We start from the raw sequence: 21513 nt of genomic DNA on the forward strand, positions 1-21513 counted from the left end.
GGCCGCTGCTTTTTTTGGCCGGGCCGCACCAGCGGGGGCCCCAGCCCTACAAACGCGAATGTCTGCGAGTGACTGACTGACTGACTGAGTGAGTTATGAAGTTACACCATTGGTCGGCCGAGTTGGGAAGTTACACCATTGGTCGGCCGAGTTATGAAGTTACACCATTGGTCGGCCGAGTTGGGAAGTTACACCATTGGTCGGCCGGATCATGTGTGTTAGGTCCAGCCACATACTAGGTTTTGACCTGGTCTTGTATTCCTGGAATCTCGCGCTCCGCTCCATATTGATACTGAAATGCCCGAGTTACAGCCCGTTTTCGTTAGTCATGCATGCATTGGGCTGGTGGCGAGGGCACTGCCCCCTGAGGCCCCGCCCTGCAGAGGCGCGGCTCAGTGTGTGACTCTGCTCTCCGCAGGTGATGTGGACCCCAGACTGGGGGCGCGAAATGGTGGAGCGGGAGGCTCCAGGCTTCCAGCAGATCTCCGCGGCCAAGCTGTCTGCGGAAGCTGCCCGGGAGCAAGGCCTCGTGGGGCTCCACCTGCACTACAGCCAGACCAGCGCGGTGGAAATCGGGTACGCTCATGGCCTGCCTTCAGGCCTCAGACTCAGGACTGAACTGTAATCACTGTGTTATGGTCGGCTACTTTCAGAGTAATATTTGTTACATTATTGGGCTAGGTAATATACCACAATGATGATTATCGAATGCAAATTCCTCCCATCGTGTGTGTTTGTGCGTGCACGCTTTTTTGTGCACGCGTGTGTTTGTGCGTGCGCGTGTTTGTGCATGTGTGTGTGTTTGTGCATGTGTGTGTTTGTGCGTGCGCGTGTTTGTGCACACGTGTGTGTGTTTGCGTGCGTGTGTTTGTGCGTGTGTGTGTGTGTGTGTAACAGGGAGCTCCTGGCGAACAACGTGAGCCTCAGTCTGTACACTGTGAACGAGCCGTGGCTCTACTCCGTCCTGTGGTGCAGCGGCGTGTCCTCCATCTCCTCCGACGCCCCTCAAATCCTTAAAAAGGTGCCTAACCCCATCTGGCTCATGGTAAGCCCCCCTCCCCACACACAACACCACTGCCACCTGCCACACACAGGACACACTGCAGTCCTCCTCTTCCCTGTTTCTATCTTTGCACCTCTGCCCAATTTATTCCCAGTTTTCTCATAGGCTTCCTCCAGCACCACTATCGTTGCACCTCTGCCCAATTTATTCCCAGTTTACTCATAAGCTTCCTCCAGCACCACTATCTTTGCACCTCTGCCCAATTTATTCCCAGTTTACTCATAAGCTTCCTCCAGCACCACTATCTTTGCACCTCTGCCCAATTTATTCCCAGTTTACTCATAAGCTTCCTCCAGCACCACTATCTTTGCACCTCTGCCCAATTTATTCCCAGTGTACTCATAAGCTTCCTCCAGCACCACTATCTTTGCACCTCTGCCCAATTTATTCCCCGTTTTCTCATAAGCTTCCTCCAGCACCGCGTTACAAAACCGCATCCTTGTAACAGCTTGACCTGCTGATAATTCCATGGGAATCTATACATGCCAATGGAGTATGTTTTCTTTCTAAAAATGCATGATTTATACCTCTGCGAGAATGGCATTTGTGCGATTCAGACAAGCTCCTGGTGAAAGATCGACAGTCGGATTTGCGGTGTTTTAAAATGTACGTTTTACTGCCATCTAGTGGAGTGCCAAAATTGACCGCTCTCTTTTTGTCACAGAGTCCAGAGGAATACTGCATGGTCTGGATAACTTCGGATCTTGTTTCCTTCGCTATTATAATAGGAATATTTGCATTCCAAAAGTAAGTAGCATTTTCACTGTTTGTTTGCCCGAATCACAGAAAATGTTTGTGATATTTGTGCTCTTAAGTGAATGCTCTTATGTTGTCAGTACCTTGAGTAGGAATGCATTATTTGCAAACATTCACACTCATTAAATCCATATTTGTGTATTTGTGTATTGTTGTTCTGCTAATCAGCTCAGTAATGCCCAGAGAAGTTTCGATGGGATCTCCTCAAATAAAGCAGAAAGGCTTACTGACGTGCGGTCGGTTGTCTGTCCACCGCACTGAACAGTCACCTGCGTTTAAAAGGGTGTGGTGGGCTGTGCAGCTGTAAGTGCACATGCTGTGTGGCATGGGCGCAGGCCATGACTTCTGCTCAGTCTGTCCATTCATTACCCATTCACAAGCACCACAACTAATTGAAAGCACAGGGCTCATTACATTAAATTGCATTACGCTACTGACATTTAACAGATGACCTTAACCAGAGCTACTTGCACAACTGTTACTCTTAAAACATGGTGTCTTGGCCTTCTGAGGAGCCTTAACCAACTGACTGTAGAGTCAGCTGATCATATTATGGCTTTCAAGAAAGAATTTCCCACTTCAATGAAATTATCTATAGCTATACTTTTTTTAAATTATCTATGACAGCCCCTCTTCATAGTTTGAGCACTAAGATGCTGTTGTTGGATCATCTTCATGTGATTTAAAAAAATATATATGTTTGCCTTCATTTGTTTAAGGCATGTATTTGGAATAAACTTATTTAGTAAACTGCTGAGCAATGTGATGACAATGGGCAAATGGTGCCTATATTCAACAGATGATAAATGTCTTTTTTAAGGTTTCTTTAAAATGGCCAGGAATGGCAAGAGTACTTTTCTGCATGTTTCAACTGCATTTTAATTGTGGATCTGTTGGAGGGTGTAGGCTCTTAAATATTCAGTGTGTATTATAATGCCTGCGAGAAGAGTTTCCCCTTGTGGCAGTCTGCTTCCCAATCAGGAAAAGAAACATAGTTTTCAAGATCAAGAAGTAGCGGTCTTCTAAAAGTTCACCATTGCATTAAGTTACATTATGTTTTTTATTTGCTTAGAATCTTAGTTCATTTGTTTTCTGTAAATTGTGTTGTCCAGGTGTTGGCATGCCTCTCATACAAAGCGAACCATTGCACATTCTCTCTGACTTTCCATTCATGTCGGTGTACCTGTGGTGTCTGTGCCTAGGGACTGTGTGTGTGAGGGTGTTTCCAGCTTCAGAACTGACCTCTCCGCCCTGTTCTCTCTCTCTCTCTCTCTCTCTCTCTCTCTCTCTCTCTCTCTGCCTGGTGTGCATGCTCCTCTTCTCTGCTATAACTGGCACCTCTCAGCTGTCACATGATCAGGTAACGAGGACTCCTCTCCTGACCCATAATGCTTTTCTTCGATGCTGCCCCACTGTTCTTCCTGTTCCATCTTTCATTTGTCGCTCTCTCTTCCCCCCTTTCTGCCTCTTCTGTGTTCTTTTCATCATTTCACACTCGCTTTTCTGCCGTCTCTTCTCACTATGTATACACTTGCCTTTCCTTGTTTCTGTTATTGATTAAAAAAAGTGTGGAATGATAACCCATAAAGAAGGCGGTGTGTAATAACCAATGTTCCCTCTAATTTTTCATGTATCTGGGCATACACACAAGCTCCCTGAGCAAACTGAGGACTACTGTGAGCAACATTAGATATGCACGCTTTATTTTTAAATAAGTAATTTGGTCCACTTAAAAAAAGACAAAAATCTGAAAAATGGGATGTGTAGATGTTATACAGTATGTGAGAGTCCTGCTTTGGCCATGGGAAGAGTCCTGCTTTTCTCTCGCTCTTTTGCGCTCTCCCGCAATAATGTACCAATCCCCTGTCCCATCTTGAGTCTTCGTAGTTTCGACAGCTTTTAAATGACTTTTATGCTGAACGTGACGCTTGAGATAGTCCAGCTTCCATTCAGTCCACATTTTTCCCTCTGAAAACTCACTTGCTACTTTGGCATCGCTGCATGTTTTGCAGAGTAGACCTTTCTCACTTGAAAAAGAAAAAATCTCACCCAATTTCACCGCTTTTTCTTCAATTTGCACATACTCCGACAGCCATTCCATCTTAAAAGAACTGCATTTCTTTTTTACTGTGGCTTGCTGAGTGGATGTGTCGCTGCCTGTTCGTTTCGCCATGATGCGGGGTTTGTATTAGCATCTATTAACCTGCTAGCTAACCTGCACGGCGCATATAGGCAGGGCCCAGACGCAAGCACCGTCAATGCCATGATTGGCTTCGTACCGTAAGTGAACCGTATCGTATCATTGGCTGGACACCTGTCACTCACTGAGTGAGAAACAAAAAAACAATATTATTGGGCGAATTAATTAGATTAGATTAGGTCTAATATTAGATATGAATTAATACGTTATGTTGATGTTGTTTATGCGCTGGATAGATTTTCTTGTGCGCTGAGAATGTGCGGGCAGTGCGCGATTGCGCACGCGCGCAGCTTAGAGGGAACATTGGTAATAACCACATATAACTGATGCCTGGTCAGTGTTTTTTTTTTTTTTTTTTTTACTTTTGGCCTACTTGGTGCATAAGTTTTGAGTGAACAGATTGAGCCTTAAAGTAATGTTGGCATGGCAAACAGAATTGCAGTACACTAAATGTCTGTGTTGTTTATGCCCCTGTCTCAGTGTTCTGGCCCCAGAACCCCATCCTTGGCCTATGCTGTATATCTCACGGGAAAGACTGCCGTAGAATCTGGGAAATGTTATTGGCACATTGTAATAAGAAACACACACAGGCTGAAGCTATTAGGACCCAGAGTTTGTTACTTTCCACAGTAAACTTCACTTCGGTCTTCAACATTACCTCCACTCTGAGTGCACCCTTGTGCTGTTTAATAATATTTCTATGGACAGTTTAATTTTCCTTGGGTTTAATGAGTTCAGTTTGTCTTACTTTTCAGCTCTCTTGATATATGGCTATAGGGTGTGCTAAATGTCTGTTAATATATTTGTATCTGCCTGTCCAATATGTTCATTTTTTATGTGTTGACATTTTTAAACAGCTGAGTTTAGAGATCCCATATATTAGAATATGATACACTTGACGTTTATATGTAGTTTACTGTGTATATCCATTCGAAAATCACCGTATGGAGCGTAACAGTGGCAATGTTTTCTTGTTCCTTAGTGTGGTACATGTTGGTTATATGAGCAAAAAACTAGATGGTTTTCAGGAAAGAATGTTTTTTGTAAGACATTTACTTAACTCGTCTTTGGACTAAAGGAACTACTGATGATTTTCGACAGTTGATGAAATGCCTGTGTACATACACAATATGGCTAGTATGTGGACACGTGACATCCAACATCTCATACAAAATATTGGCCTTAATACAGAGTTGGTCCACTCTTTGCTGCTATAACAACCTCCATTCTTCTGGGAAGGCTTTATACTAGATGTTGGAGCATTGCTGCTGGAATTTGCTTCTATTCCGTTTGAAGACCATTAGAGAGGTCGGGCACTGTTTCGGCTATTAGGCCTTGGCTCGCAGTTGGCTTTCCAATTGATCCCAAAGGTGTTGGATAGGGTTGAGGTCCGGGGTCTGTGCAGACCAGTTATGTTTTACCACACCGTTCTTGAAAAAACCATGTCTATATGGACCTCGCTGTTTGCCCGGCGGCATTGTCATGCTGAAACAGGAAAGGGCCTTCCCCAAACTGGAGCACAAAATCGTGTAGAATGTCGTTGTACACTGTAGCATTAAGATTTGCCTTCACTGTGGAACTAAGGGGCCTAGCCCAAACCATGAATAACAGCCCCAGAACACGGGGTGTCCACATACTTTTGGTCATATAGTGTATATTTCTCAAGCATTTGATGCGTTTGTGCATGCGTGCATTTCTGCGCACATCTGTGCGTACGTGCGCTTGTGCATGCGTGCATCTGTGCATGCGTTCATTGACACGAGAGCGCTGATCCCTGAGGGCAGGCGGTAGATGCGACGTGGCGCTGCTGCTCACTCTGCCCCCGCACCCTGCCGCAGGTGGAGGCTGAGCGGCATGCGCAGCTACAACCCCGAGCAGATCATGCTGAGCGCCGCCGCCGTCCGCAGCTCCAGCCGCGACGTCAGCCTCATGAAGGAGAAGCTCATCTTCTCAGGTAAAGAGAGCGGAGACGCGGCGGGGCCCTCACGCAGCCTCGTCCTCCTCCTCTTCCTCCTGCTTCGCAGTTCTGCCGCTGACGCATGCTTCCTCTGTCTCAGAGTGCGTCTCGTGTGCGTCTGCTCTCCCTCCATTCCTCCATCCTCCCGTCTCCTCCAGTACCCTTCCACTGTGCCACAACACTCCACAGCCTCTAACTGCCTGACCCCCGCCTCCCCCCCCCCCCCCCCCTCCTGCATGGGAGCTCAGTACTTACAGGATGTGAGAGGTGAGTTTTGCTGCCCATTCCACCTCCATCAACTCCAATCAGAAAAGATTGCAATCCATCAAGCTGGTGAAAGGGCTCTTGGAGTTTTTTTTTTTTCTGAAAATAAAAACCCAAAAACAAACCAAACCATGAAAGTTGTTTGAAACGACAAGCCTTACAATATCTTGTAAAGGCCAGCTACTTGGAATATTTTTGGTGTGCCCAACCAAGTTTTCTCTCCCTGATGGCTTATTGAAATTTTATATAGCTAAGACTAAAAGTTTGGCTGCAGTTCGATGCCTTTCAGAAATAATAAAAGTAAGCTTGTGTCAGTTGCTCTTCAGAAAAAACCTAACAGCCTTTTCAATGGGATGCTAATTGCTTCTGCTCTCTCAGCAACATTCACTTTGGTTAGAGTAAGGCAAATGAGCTTTGAGGGCTTGCTAACAAGAAGCAAGGTTGGAATGAAGGGAGGAGGGGAAAATATGGTCTCGTCACTCTTCTGTGATGTGTTTTGTGAGCTCATCATGACCTCTGTCATAAGTTTTTTTGTTTATAGTTGTCTCTGCTGCATGCTTCTCTCATAATTTTGATTCGTCATCAAATTGGCCATTTCTGGTTACTTGGCTTGCAAAAGCTGCCAATTGCCATTCACCAGTGGAGACTAGCTCTTCGAATTTCATGCTGGGTACTTGTGGATAGTGATTACTTTGTTTGACTTTGCATGTTTGACCTTATTTTGTTCGATTCTCGCCTAGAACTTCTGGTTTAGACAGTTTGTGTTTGACCATTGACTCGTTTTATTTTACTCTGATTCTTGCCTTAACCCTAGTTTGTTTGCCCAGTGGATGTTGTGTGTTTGACTCGTTCAATTCAACCTCGACTCTCATTTTTCCTTTCTGCTTGCTGTATATTGACTCCAGTTGCATTGTTTTCTGTTATTTTTTAAGGTAACTGGGTGGAATTGTAATCTCTGTTGGCGGCACGCTATTCAGATTCTTGGTCTCAACTTGCGGATTAATTGTTCTTGTGATTAAAAAGCTCAGCGTTTGTACCCAGCAAGACTTTGAAGACTAGTTGGCTAGTTTCGGGTTGGCAGATAGGGACCGGAGTTGCTCGCCTGTCTGTAGTTTTCATTCCTATTACCCATTCCCCTCTCGCTCCCCTTTTCCTTCTTCCTGTTATGATCTGACCTAGACCGGGTCGTAGCCGAGCGCAATGGCGGTTGATATGGGTGCTATGTGAAGATGAGATGTATTTGTCGATGGATTGATTGATTCTCTTGTGCCGTCCTGGTAGAAATAAACAATGGCACCAGCAGCGCAGAGGAGCTGTCGCTGTACTCGGGGAATGGATACGACGGCTACACCAATGAAGGCATCGCCCACTGATATTGGAACTGGCACTGTATCTCTGACTTTCTACCCACTAAAGAAAGAGACCAAGCTTTTTAAAAGTAATGTTCCTTTCTTTCAGTGATGTTTTTGTTTTGTTTTTTGTTTTGTTTTTTCACGACTGTTTTAAAGGATACAGTCAAAACACCAATGAATGGGAATATATTTTCTGAACTACTGTGGACTGAAGACTGAAGCTTCACCGGTTGTGTACATTTTTGTAAAAACGGCTCTCATTTCTGTTGTGTTTAGCATGAAGATATTCCACATAGAATTTAAACATGTGGTGGTCACCAAGAACAAGTTCCAACAAAGCCGACTTTCAAAGCAAGGAGGTGGAGGGGAAATTTATTTTTAAGGTTTCTGTTTCAGATGGCAGCCATTTTCCTCTACTGCCCCAAACTCTTGTGGGTATTAAGGCCAGGCTATATACATTTTCCCCATTCATTCTTTTCAGTATCCTCGTAGAGTAATGAACGCAGAGGCAATCTGCTGTTACTTGGCTGCTGCGCTTCAGGGAAACAGTTTTGCTTCCAGCCTTGTCTTGTTAAAACACATCTGATATGGTTTGCGGTAGGAAACCATCCAACACCAATTAGTACACTGTGTGTTTGTGATATAAAAGGTTTATTTTTAATCCAAGAGGAAGCACGTATTGCATATGACATATTATTAGATTTTTAAAAACCATGCACATGGGGGAAACTATATCAAAGAGGGGTAATCTTCTGCTGGGGGGGGGGGGGCTCAATCCCAGTTATCCTGTTCTAGTGTGTGGATGGGCTCCACAGTCTGGTGTGGAATCCGGACGGTGCCAGTGCTGTCCGTGGCCTGTGTGGCCCTGTGGGGCGACACACAATCAGCCCCAGAGTCCCCTAGGGGAGGGGAAGGTTTCACCCAGCTGGGATCAAAGCACCTCATCACCCGATAGCAACTCCTGCTGGTCGATCCGGTGTTCACCTGATGAGCTGGGCGTGAAGTTTCTATCTCCGACTCGTGTCTGTCCGAGCCGGACTTGTGCACTGTAGTATGGCAAGAAGCGAGAGCTGACAAGGAATATGGTTGTCTGCATTCTGCCCAGTGAACAGAGTACGTTCTAGCATTTGGGACAGGGGACTGGGAATTCCAAACCGGGAGGTTGGGGTAAATCTTGTTTAAATGGAACTTCATGTTAAATTAAGGATACAGCACTTTGTGCTTGATTTTCCAGTGGCTGTATTAAAGGCTTGGAACTCTAAAAACATGAGGATATGGATATCTTGCTCAGGTAACGAGAACCCATTAACTGAACCTGGTGAAATTTGTGCGCTTTCTAATAATGTATGTGAAGTATGTGAAATGAAACCATTGGAACTCCCACCCTCCCTGTGCTATGCTACGTGGTGTGGTGCTTATAACTGTACATTATGGCCATAGAATGTGCATCAGATATTGTGTTCTATTGGAGATGTGGTTTAATTGCAAGCAGTAATGTTGTTCTAGTCTTTGGGTATTAATTCAATTTGTGCATCCTCCACAGGAAAATTCACTGCACTTGACTATCAGATTATAAAAAAAGTCCATTGCATGTGTTCTGCTTATGTCATATTTTATTAAACATGACATTAAATTTATGGTTTGTAGAAATATATGAACAGTGCTGATGTATGCAATTTTTGATTGAAGTAAGAATATGTTATGCAGTATGGTATAAAAATGGAGAAAACAATGAATCGGCTGAATTGCACCCACATTTATTGTTATCTTTCCATATTAGTTTGCCCCAATCAGTGGACTACCTGGGGCTGCCTTAATTTGTCAATATCCAGGTAAAGAACAACAGCAATACTTTTGAGAGGTAGAAGTAGTAGTTTGAAGTAGATGTCACAAAAAACGCTCTGGCATTGATTCATGTTAATAGGTCCTTATTTGTAAAAGCAAATTAAAATGAATTATTTGAATGAGAAATTCAGCTACACGTGAAATAAATTTTAAAAATTGCACATAAAATGCCTGGGCATATTTAATATTTCAATCCAGGCCATTATGTTAACTTTTCCAAAAGAAAATGGGGTCATTCTGATGTTCTTTCTTCTTTAAAACCAACTACCTTTCAGGCTGGTACACTGCCCATACAAACAACTGTCTCCTCCCCCACAGGCTTCTCTTCCCTGTGTGTTGCTGGAAGGCAGTTTTAGCAGTTAGTATTTGTTATGTCTCCTTTCATATTATAGGTTAAAGGCGTCTCTTGAATTCAATTTAACTGCTTCACATGAGACCCAGGGAAGAGTGCATCACCATAGCATCTTCAATCGTGGCTACAGAGAACCTTTTATACAAAGTAGCGTTTTTTTCTTCTTCTGTTGAATGTGGTTGTATGTCTCATACAATCTTTCTATTGAATCACTGAATCTTATTACAACTCTGTAAGCCTGCTAAAAATGTACTACATATACTGTATTTTGGTTGGGACAGATTTTAGTATTGTGTCCAAGATGTGCTGGAAACATCTTCATTGTATGAAATGAGTGAATGTGTTATGTTATCACTGCTGCTTTTGTCTGTTTTTTTTTATTTTTTATTAATTTTTGTTACATTGTATTTTTTATTCTGTGAATGAATATTCTTATCGAATCATCAGCTTTAGATCAATACCAGTCGACCAATAGCAAGCTATCATTGGAGAGAGATGTCCTGGATGTCTTTTGAACATTCAGTAATTCAAATTTCACTAAACGGGGCTCATTATTATGTTCTTATAATTCATTTAGATACAGTGCAATGCTAATTTATTTAACTCCCTCTATCCCTACCCCACCCAAATCTAATAAAGCAAAATTTCTTGACTCACTTCAAATGGTTCCACAGCATTTATACATACATTATATGCATTCACTATGCGAGTAGGTTCTATGTATTTGTCTTGTGTAACTGCTTGTACATTCCTGACTGGGTGGGGGGATGAACTGAACCACATTAAAGAACATCTCGTCACCAATGATTATAAAACTAAGTAAACAAAATATTAAAGAATAACATTCATTTTCAGATTCGATTATAGTTTTCAGTACAATTTGCTGCATAACCAGTATGTAATTTATTTGTACTTGGGCGTAACTTTAGCTTTAACCATGTAGCTACAGTATTACCCCACCAGGGGGCAAGTGACTGGATTGGAAATGATCCAGCTTGGGGTAGGCTAATGCAATTTTTTCTAGAAATGGCATGCCACTCTTAATGGAAATAATTACCATAAATGAATATGTCCCTAAGGTACAATCTTTCAAAGTGAATGGAGTGTTCACAAGTTATGTATGTACATTTTTAATGCAGAGTGGTACAACCTGCGGTTGTAGAAGCTTGGAGCTTCAGACCTCCAAGCTCCTACAACCACAGTTCATACCACTCTGCTGTTTGTATTGAGATAAAAGATAAATTTGGCCATTTTATTATACGTAATTATTGCGTTATTTCATAGTTTTGTATCCATGAAGCACTTGGACAAAAGATATTGTTTATTACAAAGTAGTTTAAATGCAGACACCTTTTAAATTTTTATTTTAAAATATTAAGTTTCAAAGGCAGTAAGTCATACAATGGTAAAAATATAAGTGGCCACATTAAGGACCAGTTGTACATACACTACCGATAACAAGTTTTAGAAAACCCCTATTTTTACAGTTTTATTGAAATGTAAGCAGTTCAAGTCCAGTGAATGACCTGAAATGATACAAAGGTAAGTGGTAAATTGCTAGAGGTTAACAAAAAGTTTAGGTTACCAAAAACTGAAAAATAATGTACATTTCAGAGTAATAAAAAATACCTTTTTCAGGGAAAAAGTAATGGATTAACAACCACCACCAGGTGGCAAATGTGAGCACTCAAAAACCATATCTGACACTTTAACCGTGGGAGGCAGGAGCAAAGTAAAACAGTATTACCGCTGCTCTTATGTTAATGGGAATGGAGAGGAAAATACATTATAAAGACAAGCTGAAAATAGGGACATGCTTGTTATCTCAAAGACATGCATGTTAGGTGCGCTCCTGCAGTTGCCCTTGACCAAGGCACTAGCCTCAGAACTGGCGCTGCACTGTGGCTGCCCACTGCTCCTAAGTAACTAGGATGGGTCAAATGCAGAGGACAAATTACACCACAGGGTTCAATAAAAGTATGTCTTATATCTGATCCATTACTTTTTGTGTGTATTTCAGTGAATTGTACGTCTATAAACGGTTATTCAACTAACTTTGTGGTCATACTGTGTAACTTAACAATAGTCAGATAGTTTTGAGCGCAGTCTAACGTCATCCATGTCAGTTTCTCTTTGGATTGTCAGTGACAAATGTGGCTCAATCAAAGAATCAAACCTCGCAATGTAGGCTACAACATGTACCAGATCTAATTTTAAAGAAATGAGAACAAACTCACAGTAACCTTTTTATTACTTTAGTAATGCATGTGTGTATTCTACAGTCACATAGTATCTTGAAATACAAAACAAGTTATTGTATATACAGTATTTGCCAATGGCCCAGTGCACTCATTTTACAGTGTATTCTTTTTTTTCAGTAAAAGATCTCAAGGCTGTTGGAAATAGCTTAACACTGTCTAGCATAAAAGCAAGTGCACACACAAACATAGACACTACAGCATGGACGCTAATGTCCCATAACGACCGCTACTGTGCCAAAATAGTCCTAGCTGTTTCCCCTGGCCTCAGATGCACTCTTGTAACCCAGTCTGACAAGGAGTCACTTGACATGTTGTCAAGTCAGGGAATCTGGTCATGTGGTATAAGGAACAGAATGAAACAAAAAAATAAAAAAATACTTTAGATACAGTATAAATATAGAGGTCCATGGAACCCATAGACATGCATATTTTACTAGACAGGAAAGCATGACCTCACCCTACCTAAGCTGTGAAGCCCTGGAAGTAAACCTGCACTGTGCATGTTGAGCGCAAAGCATGGAGCTCCTCATTAAAGTGGATGGGGAATACCAAGCTTTTGAAGGCAAAATAAAACTTCTCCAATGGTATTTTGAAACTCAAGTAACAATCGTTACATATGAAAAGCAGATTATAAAAAAATATGTTTAATATTTTTGGAAAATGTACAGTAAATAAATTTCAATATTTTCCCCAAACTTCCCCAAACAAATTGCACACAAAATGAATTTTATGATCATGAAGAACTGACATGAGGTTTCTTTGGTTGTTAAATCACCTTGGTTTTCTACACTCTATTTCAATTGAATTCAATGGGCGGCAAGCTGTTTTGCGCAGTAGAGGCTAGTTTCCCATTACTTCCTAGGCTTCATCGCCTGGCCCTTCTACCCTCTCCAGCTCCAGTGTTAATGCTCTATGGTGGAACCACTTGGGGCCAGAATTACACAGTGGGGGACACTATGTAATGTAATTGCACATTAGGTGATGTGACAGAATGAAGTAGGAGAAGAAGTGTGACACTGACAGTTGCAGTTGGGCCTCGGCCTAACTCAGGGTCGATGGGTGGCTTCCTGCGTCTTCCCTCCCATTGTCTGTGGGCTCGGACGTTATGTAGCAGCCTGAGTCTCTTGTGCAGTCATCATCCAACTTCGGACTGGCTGACTGAGACTCTGGTCCGGGGCTGCCGTCCGTCTCATTTTCACCTTGTGCTGCAAGAACAGTTCAGGCCGTCAGGAAATCAGTCTGCCAGCAGACTTTAATAATATAGTAACACTGCAGATGAGCATTTTCATCTTAATAACCCAAATGCTTAAAGGACAATTCTTGGCTAGGTCACTTAGTAAACGTGTAGCAGTAAATGTGTAGGGTTTATTATCTGACGTGTAATGTGTTTAACTTTGTCACTATTCACAAATTTTCAGTTGCTATTCTGTCTGGCGTCTTCTGGATTTGATCCAGTGTGTTACTTTCTTTCATTACCCAGAACTACTTTCACCACCCCCCCCTTTGTGAGAAGGGGTACAGTGTACACAGCCAGCTAGATTGACATTAGCTAGCTAGCTAGCTAGCTAGCAGCACTCAGTATAAAGGTTAAAAGCAAAGTGAGAGACCGTGGGCATTCCCCAAATTCCCTGCAAAGCCACGCTGTTGCATTCTGGACTATTGGACACTGCTAGAACAGCAAAATAATGGCTGATTTTTTTCAGTAAAAGTATTGTAGAAAGTTGATTAGTGGGCAGGGGCGTCATAGTGGGGGGAAAAGTGGGACTGACTACTCAGGGCCTGAATGGTGGGAGGGCCCTCGAAAAGCCTGGAATGATGCGTGAGGGATATGGATCAAGAGAGGAAGGGGACCCACAGAGACTGCTTATGTATAGGGCCCAGAATTTTGTGCTACACCCCTGTTAGTGGGGATGCTAGGCAAAACCCCTGACTTGTCCCTAAGAGGCTGAACCAAATATTTGATACTTATAGTTGGTTCTATACCGAGTTGACACACACCCAAACTACACTGTGTCTGCTGTTTCAATATCTGTGTGATGTCATGTCTTTACCAGAACTCGAGTTTAGCTGTGGAAAAAGGAAATACTACACAAAACCTAGAAAGGGTTTTGCATCATCGAATATGCTAATTCATACCAAGTGTTTTAGCCGGGGTTTTTGCTTTTAATTAAGTGACTGGATTACACGTCAGTTGCCAACCACTTCCAACACCACGTGGCCAACAATGTCCTCATTTAGACCTGTCTATACAGCCAGCCCAATTCAGAACAAAAAAAAACCCTTCAGGTGAACCGCATTAGTAAGGTGTATTAACTCTCCTCATGGAGACTGAAACAAGGTTTGAAACCGTTAAGCCTGATGCTAGATATAAATTAAACTTAATTTTGTATTCAGTATTCTTTGAATTTTTTTTTTTTTTTTTTGCAATGATACTTTTCATACTCGATCAACAAACAGTGCTATTAACTTTGCGAAACCAAATTTCTTATTTAACACCCAAAATGTAAGCCATCAGATAGCGCTAAACCACAGTCACTTCAAAAGTTCACACTAAAAAGAACACTTCCTGTCAGAGGCCCCCGCCTGCTAATTCTAAAGAGGCCCTTTTTTCCAAACGTTATCAAATGTGTTTATATGTGTAATTTCCCGCACGCGTAATGTATTTTTTAATTATCTTGATTTACCGCTTTGTCTTCCATGTTCTACATGGCCACTCTCTGTTGAAAAGGTTGTTCTCTACCCTGTTCTGTATGTACAGGGTATAAGGGATGGTGGCTACAGATTTGTTTCAGAAATTCTTGCATACGTTACAGTACATTTTGTTCCCTTGGAGGTCATTGCTGAATCTGTCCCGTAACTGAAAATGGCTTTGAGAATATGCGATGACTTGGCAAAGCACTCTTGCAGGACATCAAAAGAACCACAGCCCTGACTTAAGACTTTGATATGATGCAGCCAGCATCGTTACTCACTCTCTGCGTCGATGCCGCCCTCTGCAGCGGCCAGCAGCCGATGCCTATGGTCTGGATCCATCATATTCAACTCAATGAGATGTTTCTCCTTCAAATCCCTTAGGTCCTCCACTGTCTGATAGCCATTGAGAAGCAGCGATGAGGTGTACTCCTGAAATGTTTAATTTCATACGTCACATCAGACTTTTCTCTGGAAAAATGATCGGAATCTTACAATTGAAATTTCCATTTAACATTTATATCTAATTAAGATTTGAAATTATTTTAAATATATATTTTTTTGATCAACAGGAAGTAGTCGTTATGCTTTTGAAAAGGAATCCCAAGGATTCTGTTGTTGTTGTTGTTGTTGTTGTTTTTGTTGTTAGACACACCAAAAACACTCCACTATTTAATTCATCCACAGAAAGACAAATTTACAGTATGAATACTTTGGGACTTTAACTTGACACTTTCCCCCTTGGCTTTAAAGCCTCGTGTAACAACGCAAAAAGAATTTGCTGTAAATGCACATGGACTTTGCTTGACTTCACTAACAGATCGTCACCTGTAAATGAAGGCCTTCCAGCAGCTCCTGGAGAGTCCCGGATTGGAGGTGCTTGCTCTGCCTCTGTGGCAGAACCTGAACCCTTTCAGGTTCGGCCTCTTCCTGGACAATGATGTCAACGTAGATGAATTTGAAATTTCCAACTTTGTTGTTGAGCATGCCGGTCCATATACCCATGGGCGGCTTGCTGATGATGTCAATTACGTCCCCAACCTGGATCGGAAATGGTGTAAACAATGAACTCTAGGCACAGCAGCACACTGACAGAGGGTGGAGGCTAAGAGTCAAATGCAATCCTTTGGATCTGTCAACTGGAATATCATGATCGTTCTTCTGGGCAGGCTTTACAGACACAGCCCTGAATAGACGATTCAGACTGATGCAGATTGACTGAGTAAGACTGAGAATGGCCTAATGGCCGTAGATGGGCTACCTTTAGTTTGAGGGAATCTGCGTCGTACGGGCTTGGGACAAAGTCAGTGTGGACTCTGGCTCTCCCGCAGAAATGTCCGGTGTACGGGACATCCTCCTCCAGTCTCAGGCTGTCTCTGTTGGTGGAGCTATCAGACCCATTGGTGACACCGCCTGAGCACCAACAGTAGATATGAAAGCATGAACATGGAGCACAAACTCTCCAAAAGAAGGCTTGAGACTGAGATCCTTCAGCAGTTACTGAATCGGCTGATGTGAACCCTTCAAAAATCTGATCCTGCACCTGCACTAACACATACAGTAATAACTAAAATTGCTAACAATTTATAACAACTTTGATTCTGAACAGAACTGCTCAGATCCATACTTGGGAAGTGGAAGTAATAGAAAAATTTTACAGCAGTATATGTATGATTTCCTCAAAACTATTAATCTCTAATGGAATTGTATTGTTTATAGTTTCAATATTGAAACTTTAATAAATATCAATAATATCCCTTTTCCATGGGTTTTCAGGTTTAATTTTCATGAACTGATGTGAATCAACTTAAGTTCAAATTTTGACAACTTAAGCTATCAGTGTACATCCACGTTTAGTACAGGAATTAATAAATATAACCCGATGACTCAGAAACACGGTAAAATGCATTCAAATTTTTGCTTGACAGTGTAATTTTAATAGCACATCCATGTTCCTCTGTCTTCAATCTGAGGCATCAGATGAGAATCACCTCAGGGCAGAAGCTGACAAAGGGATCGTGCGGACGACACACTTACTGGAGGAGCTCTGTCCACTGTTAAGGCTTTCCAGGGAGTTGCTAGTCCTCCTGGAACCTTTTCCCAGGGGACGGCTACCTTCGGCCTCCCCCTCCTCCTCTCCTCCGTGGTCCACATCATCAGCCTGGGTTCAAGATCAACACATGCATGGCTGTCACTTGACCACGTGTGCGTTCAGTCATTGTCAGCGTCGTGGAGCTTGTACGAAAGGGAAACTTAAAGCAGTGGTGCTCAGTGCTAAGGCGTTCTGTTTAATTCCTCCTGCAAAGCAGCTCAGCATCCCACTTTGCTCCAGGGCACTGCCCTTCTCTGGCCCGAAAAACTGTTAATCCCCAACTCCCTTCCCTAACTGACACGTAGAAGGTATTTGTAGTCAACCTATTTTTGGTCCTCTGTCTTGTTGAGTACAGAAATTAAGGTAGGATCTTTCAACCCTGAGGAAGTTCGTATTTAGCTAAGCTTTTCAATGTTTTCTACCCTCGAATCTTGAAGGGCAAGAATGTGTAAACACAAAAGGGAAAGTGTAATGTATGTTCTGTGGAGTGAGTAGAACAGAACCTGCAGAGGCATCGGCGCATCTCATAAGTGTAGTGTAGTGTGGACATGCGGCCGGGGTGTCTCACCACACTCACCATTTCCTCTGAGAAAGCCTTCACATACTTCCTGCCCATCTTCTTGCGCATAGTCAAGGAGATGGCCTTCATTTTCTTTCCAATGCTGCCATGTTTGCTCTGATCACAGCTCTCAATTTCAGACTCCCCTTCAACAGGCTAAACACACACACACACACACACACACACATTGACAGTGTTGGCAACTATAGTAACATAGGCACATTTTACTATTTGCTTTCACGTACTATTTTTTGCATTACAGAGTTGAGCTAGTTTATTTTACTTACCAGAGCCCCGCCATTTTCCTCTGGCTTGCTTGGTGATGGATGATTTCTGAAGGCATCAAATCTCCCAAAGCTGGTTGATCGCTGTGCAAGAGGAAAGATTACTTCTCACTACAGCTGAATATAGTGCTATACTGACAGCAGGCTGTATGTAATCCAGGAAGAACATGTTTTGTTCTGTGGTCTGTGGCTGTAACTACTGTATGTCTTCCAAAGTGCATTTTGGCATTGATACAAAGTATTTGTATCAAGATTAAGGTTACTGTGCTTGAAACAGTTTTCCATGAAGCACTAATATTTATTGCTCATTCTGTACTTCCCTTACCCATAACTGTGACCCATGACTACTTGATAAAAAAGGAAGGAGTGGAAGTCTTTAGCTGAAGGTTTTTAAGCAAAACCCTTATAGACAACTGACCTATAATTTCACAAATTAATAATTTATAGTAATAATTTTTATAATTAATAACTTTGACTGATATTGAGTTATGTTAACACACAGTTAATGTGTGTATTTCTGTCTGCAAAGGTACTATTCAAAGAAAGTGAACACGTATTTCTGTCTGAAAAGTCCCTATTCAAAAACAGTTGACACACACATTTCTGCCTGAAAAGATACTCTCAACAGCAAAAAAAAAACATTAAAGTGAACAACTTTTAAATAACATTGGTTGAGCTTCATTCAAGGTACTGGATGTGTTATAGTAGGGAGATTATCAGCAATTCATTTTTTAGTAGATTGCCACCACTGATGAAAGAGTCCACATTTAACTCTTGCCACCGAGGTGCAGAGGCCAGGTCCTAAGCATTGCCTGTGCAGTAGGGAGCCAACGCACTGTCAGTGTTAAAACGATGAGCTAAATCCGTCCGCCGCTCCTTTTATTATTAAACATCTGAAAAGGTCCTTTTTAATCTGCTGATTCATCAACCGTACTCCAAAATAATCATGTAAACCGACAATCCGTGCAATCTCTATTAAATGGCATAGCAGTCCACTGCAATAAAGCATTCAGTTCATCCATTTGATTAATGTGACTGGACCTTTGACAGGGCCAGTCACCACATCTGTCACATTGGCACTGGCGCATCGCTGTAAATTGACCATCAGAGAGACCATAACACACAGTCTGCTGCTCACACCTGCTCGGCATACACACGTTTATGACTTGCCCTCCGGAGTAGTTGTTAGACAGTTAAAAATGCCACTGAGCTTTAAGGGGAAATCTTTCAAGAAAAATAGTAAATTAGCCATTTGACAATTTCCTACCTTTGGTTTGTTCTTTGATTTGTCTGAAACATTTGATTGTTTCCTCTGTAGCATTTTGTTGAATTTATTCTGTAATGTCAGCCTTTAGAAAAAGAGATATCATAGGTCCAGGTAGCTCATCGACTAAACAACAGCGCAGCGCAGTACTGGGCTTCCTCACACAGGATGTGAGATGACGCTGACGAAAACCAGACATGTTGCTGTGAAAGGGGGAAAAAACACTTCGCTGACATCTGCATGTTTAGGTGCCTGTGTGCTCAGATCATTTCTGGTATATGAAAGCCATACAAGAGTGCAGGATGTGCTGTTATGTTGAGAAAAACTGAATCATCCAGTACAGGGAAGTAAATTTGTAATGTGTCCTAATGTGATTCTTTTGAACATTTGCCTTTCAGATAAGCACAATGGACACTTGCTCAAAGACCAATATAAATCCAGTATAAAGCCACTTAATAGAGTGTTGAGTGCAACCTGGCCTGGTCTGCATACAACACGACATATCGTCTACTAACATGTAGAATTCCATTGGAGGAATATGGCACCATCAGCACACCCCTTAGTTCCAGTGAAGGCAAATCTTAAGCTACAGCATACAATGACATTCTAGACAATTCAGTGCTTCCTGAAGAGGTGGCACTTTCCTGTTTCAGCATGGCAATGCCACCAGACACACAGCAAGGTCCATATAGATATGGTTTTGTCAAGAACGTTGCGGAAGAACTTGAATGGCCTGCACAGAGCCTTGACTTCAACCCCATCCAACACCTTTAGAATCAGTTGGAAGGCCAATTGCAAGCCAGGCCTAATCGCCCAATCAGTACCCAAACTCAAAAATGCTCCTCTGGCTGAATGGGAGCAAATCCCTGCTGCAATGCTCAAACATCTAGTGTAAAACCTTCCCAAACGAGTGGAGTTTGTTATAGTAGCAAATGTTGGATAAACTCCATAATGCCCATATTTTGTATGAGATGATGTATGTCAGGTGTCCAAATACGTATGGCCATGTGGTGTATTTATCAACAGGATAAGGACACTTTACAACTCCCTAATGGCCACTGTCTCAACTAATGGATTAATATCACCAAGTCTTGCACTACAAAGGGGGACTAGGCAAGAACGCCCTCTCTCCATCCCTATTTGCTATTTTTATCCAACCCCGTGCTGCCAAAATGCAACAAAATAAAAAATAAAAAAAACTAATTTACAGCCCCAAACCATAATAAAATATATTAAAATTACGACCTCTACGAAATAATCACTAAACTATACAAACTACTCAACTATGCAGACCGCACCCTATCCCTCCCAATAAAAAGTGGGGATGTTTTATTACTAAGACCCAATGCCAACCACTGGATCCATTCTCTGTGACTAATACGAACCTACAACTCATTCAATATAAAATAAATCATAGAACACATATTACAGGCAAAAAATGCACCAAATGGGCCTAGAGTCAGACGCTTGTTTACTATGTCCCTCAAACACCGTATGCAACCTGGCACTGTCCACCCGCACTACACTTCTGACAAGAAATGATCAACAAACTATCTCTCTTTTTGGACTACCAAATTCCACCTTCCTCTTCTCTCTGCTTACTCTGCAACCACTGTTCCTGAATCACTCACATTGCCATGACTGTCTTCAAGAAGACTGTCCTCCTGGATAACAAGTAAATAACTAAGCAGTATGCAGTGGCCTGACCTGACTGAGTATATCCATGGAAAGAATGACTGCTTCCACAAACAACGAAATGCAACATTTAGAGCGAACATGGCCACCAGTCATCAATGGCCTACTTTCTTAAATTTCTCAAACATGTAAGCAAGTACACCCTGACACTCTTTCTACCCCTTCCCCTGTCTCCTCTCATCTGTGCACATACACATACGCACATCTACACCGACATGAAAAATGTGATGAATGGTTTGAGAAGCAAGATTTCATGATTCATTGCTGTAAAACTTTATTATCTGTGTTCCTGTAAATAATTGGGTAAAATGGGACTTATCATATTTGTTGCCGTTATTGCAAAAGCAGTTTATTGTTTTCAGGAAGTCCTACACCATGAATAGTGCGCACAGGAAGAGCTGAGCATGGCGAAACCCTGGTGTTGCAAAAGTTTCTTTCTGATTACTTAATTTTAAGTTCCCTGTTAGTCCCCACATGTCTTCCTGATGAACGTGGAGCATTTTATGGCCAATGGCACTTTAAAGAAGAACCCAGGTAAGACTGTCATCGAGTCTGTTCAGTTTTAGAATTAATTTTACAATCTAATTTCCTGTGAAACTGCTTTACAAAAAAAATGTGGCGGCACTTCACTTCAGTTGAATTGCATTACATTGCTATAATTTTTGACGTAAGAATTAATAATGGTTGATAATAACTTTGTTATCAACAATATGCTTTGCGGAAAAAACAGCATTAAATCTTATGTTACTTTCTACATTCAATCAAACTAAAGGGCACATTTCTCCTTTAAGACATTTAACAGTTGTCATGGCCAATTGAACTGTGAGGCAAGTAAGGATATAATTCAGTTAAAGCATGAAGTGGTTTGGACCTTACAT

General features: G+C 42.0%; 2 protein-coding genes across 2 annotated transcripts in view; one reads left to right on the forward strand and one right to left on the reverse strand.

Moving 5' to 3' along the window:
- gdpd5a (glycerophosphodiester phosphodiesterase domain containing 5a) overlaps positions 1-10446 on the forward strand; it is a 47121-nt gene extending 36675 nt beyond the window's left edge. Inside the window, exons 12-16 of the mRNA XM_035434361.1 lie at positions 419-576; positions 898-1045; positions 1728-1810; positions 5858-5973; positions 7522-10446. Of these exons, the coding sequence (XP_035290252.1) occupies positions 419-576; positions 898-1045; positions 1728-1810; positions 5858-5973; positions 7522-7613 (597 nt within the window). The 3' untranslated portion in view covers positions 7614-10446. The remainder of the gene's footprint in view (positions 1-418; positions 577-897; positions 1046-1727; positions 1811-5857; positions 5974-7521) is intronic.
- Positions 10447-12022: 1576 nt separating this feature from the next.
- On the reverse strand, positions 12023-19143 carry samsn1b (SAM domain, SH3 domain and nuclear localisation signals 1b). Its single transcript, XM_035435401.1, has 8 exons — positions 18944-19143; positions 17680-17760; positions 17411-17548; positions 16779-16902; positions 16003-16154; positions 15570-15782; positions 15023-15173; positions 12023-13255 (listed from the first exon to the last, which is right to left on the reverse strand). The coding sequence occupies exons 1-8, from the start codon at positions 18995-18997 to the stop codon at positions 13092-13094; spliced, it is 1077 nt and encodes a 358-aa protein (XP_035291292.1). The 5' UTR covers positions 18998-19143; the 3' UTR covers positions 12023-13091.
- Between the last annotated feature and the right edge of the window lie 2370 nt (positions 19144-21513).

The sequence above is a fragment of the Anguilla anguilla genome, chromosome 9, assembly GCF_013347855.1.
Source record: "Anguilla anguilla isolate fAngAng1 chromosome 9, fAngAng1.pri, whole genome shotgun sequence".
NCBI lineage: Eukaryota > Metazoa > Chordata > Actinopteri > Anguilliformes > Anguillidae > Anguilla > Anguilla anguilla.

What these genes read in the sequence shown, in the direction of transcription:
- samsn1b (XM_035435401.1), bottom strand. Translation starts at nt 18,997, where the DNA reads ATGCTACAGAGGAAACAATCAAATGTTTCAGACAAATCAAAGAACAAA. An exon ending in AGGCTTTCTCAGAGGAAATG is followed by an intron (nt 16,903 to 17,410) that starts GTGAGTGTGGTG and finishes TCTTGAACCCAG; the next exon opens with GCTGATGATGTGGACCACGG. An exon ending in CAGTGGACAGAGCTCCTCCA is followed by an intron (nt 16,155 to 16,778) that starts GTAAGTGTGTCG and finishes GTTGGTGCTCAG; the next exon opens with GCGGTGTCACCAATGGGTCT.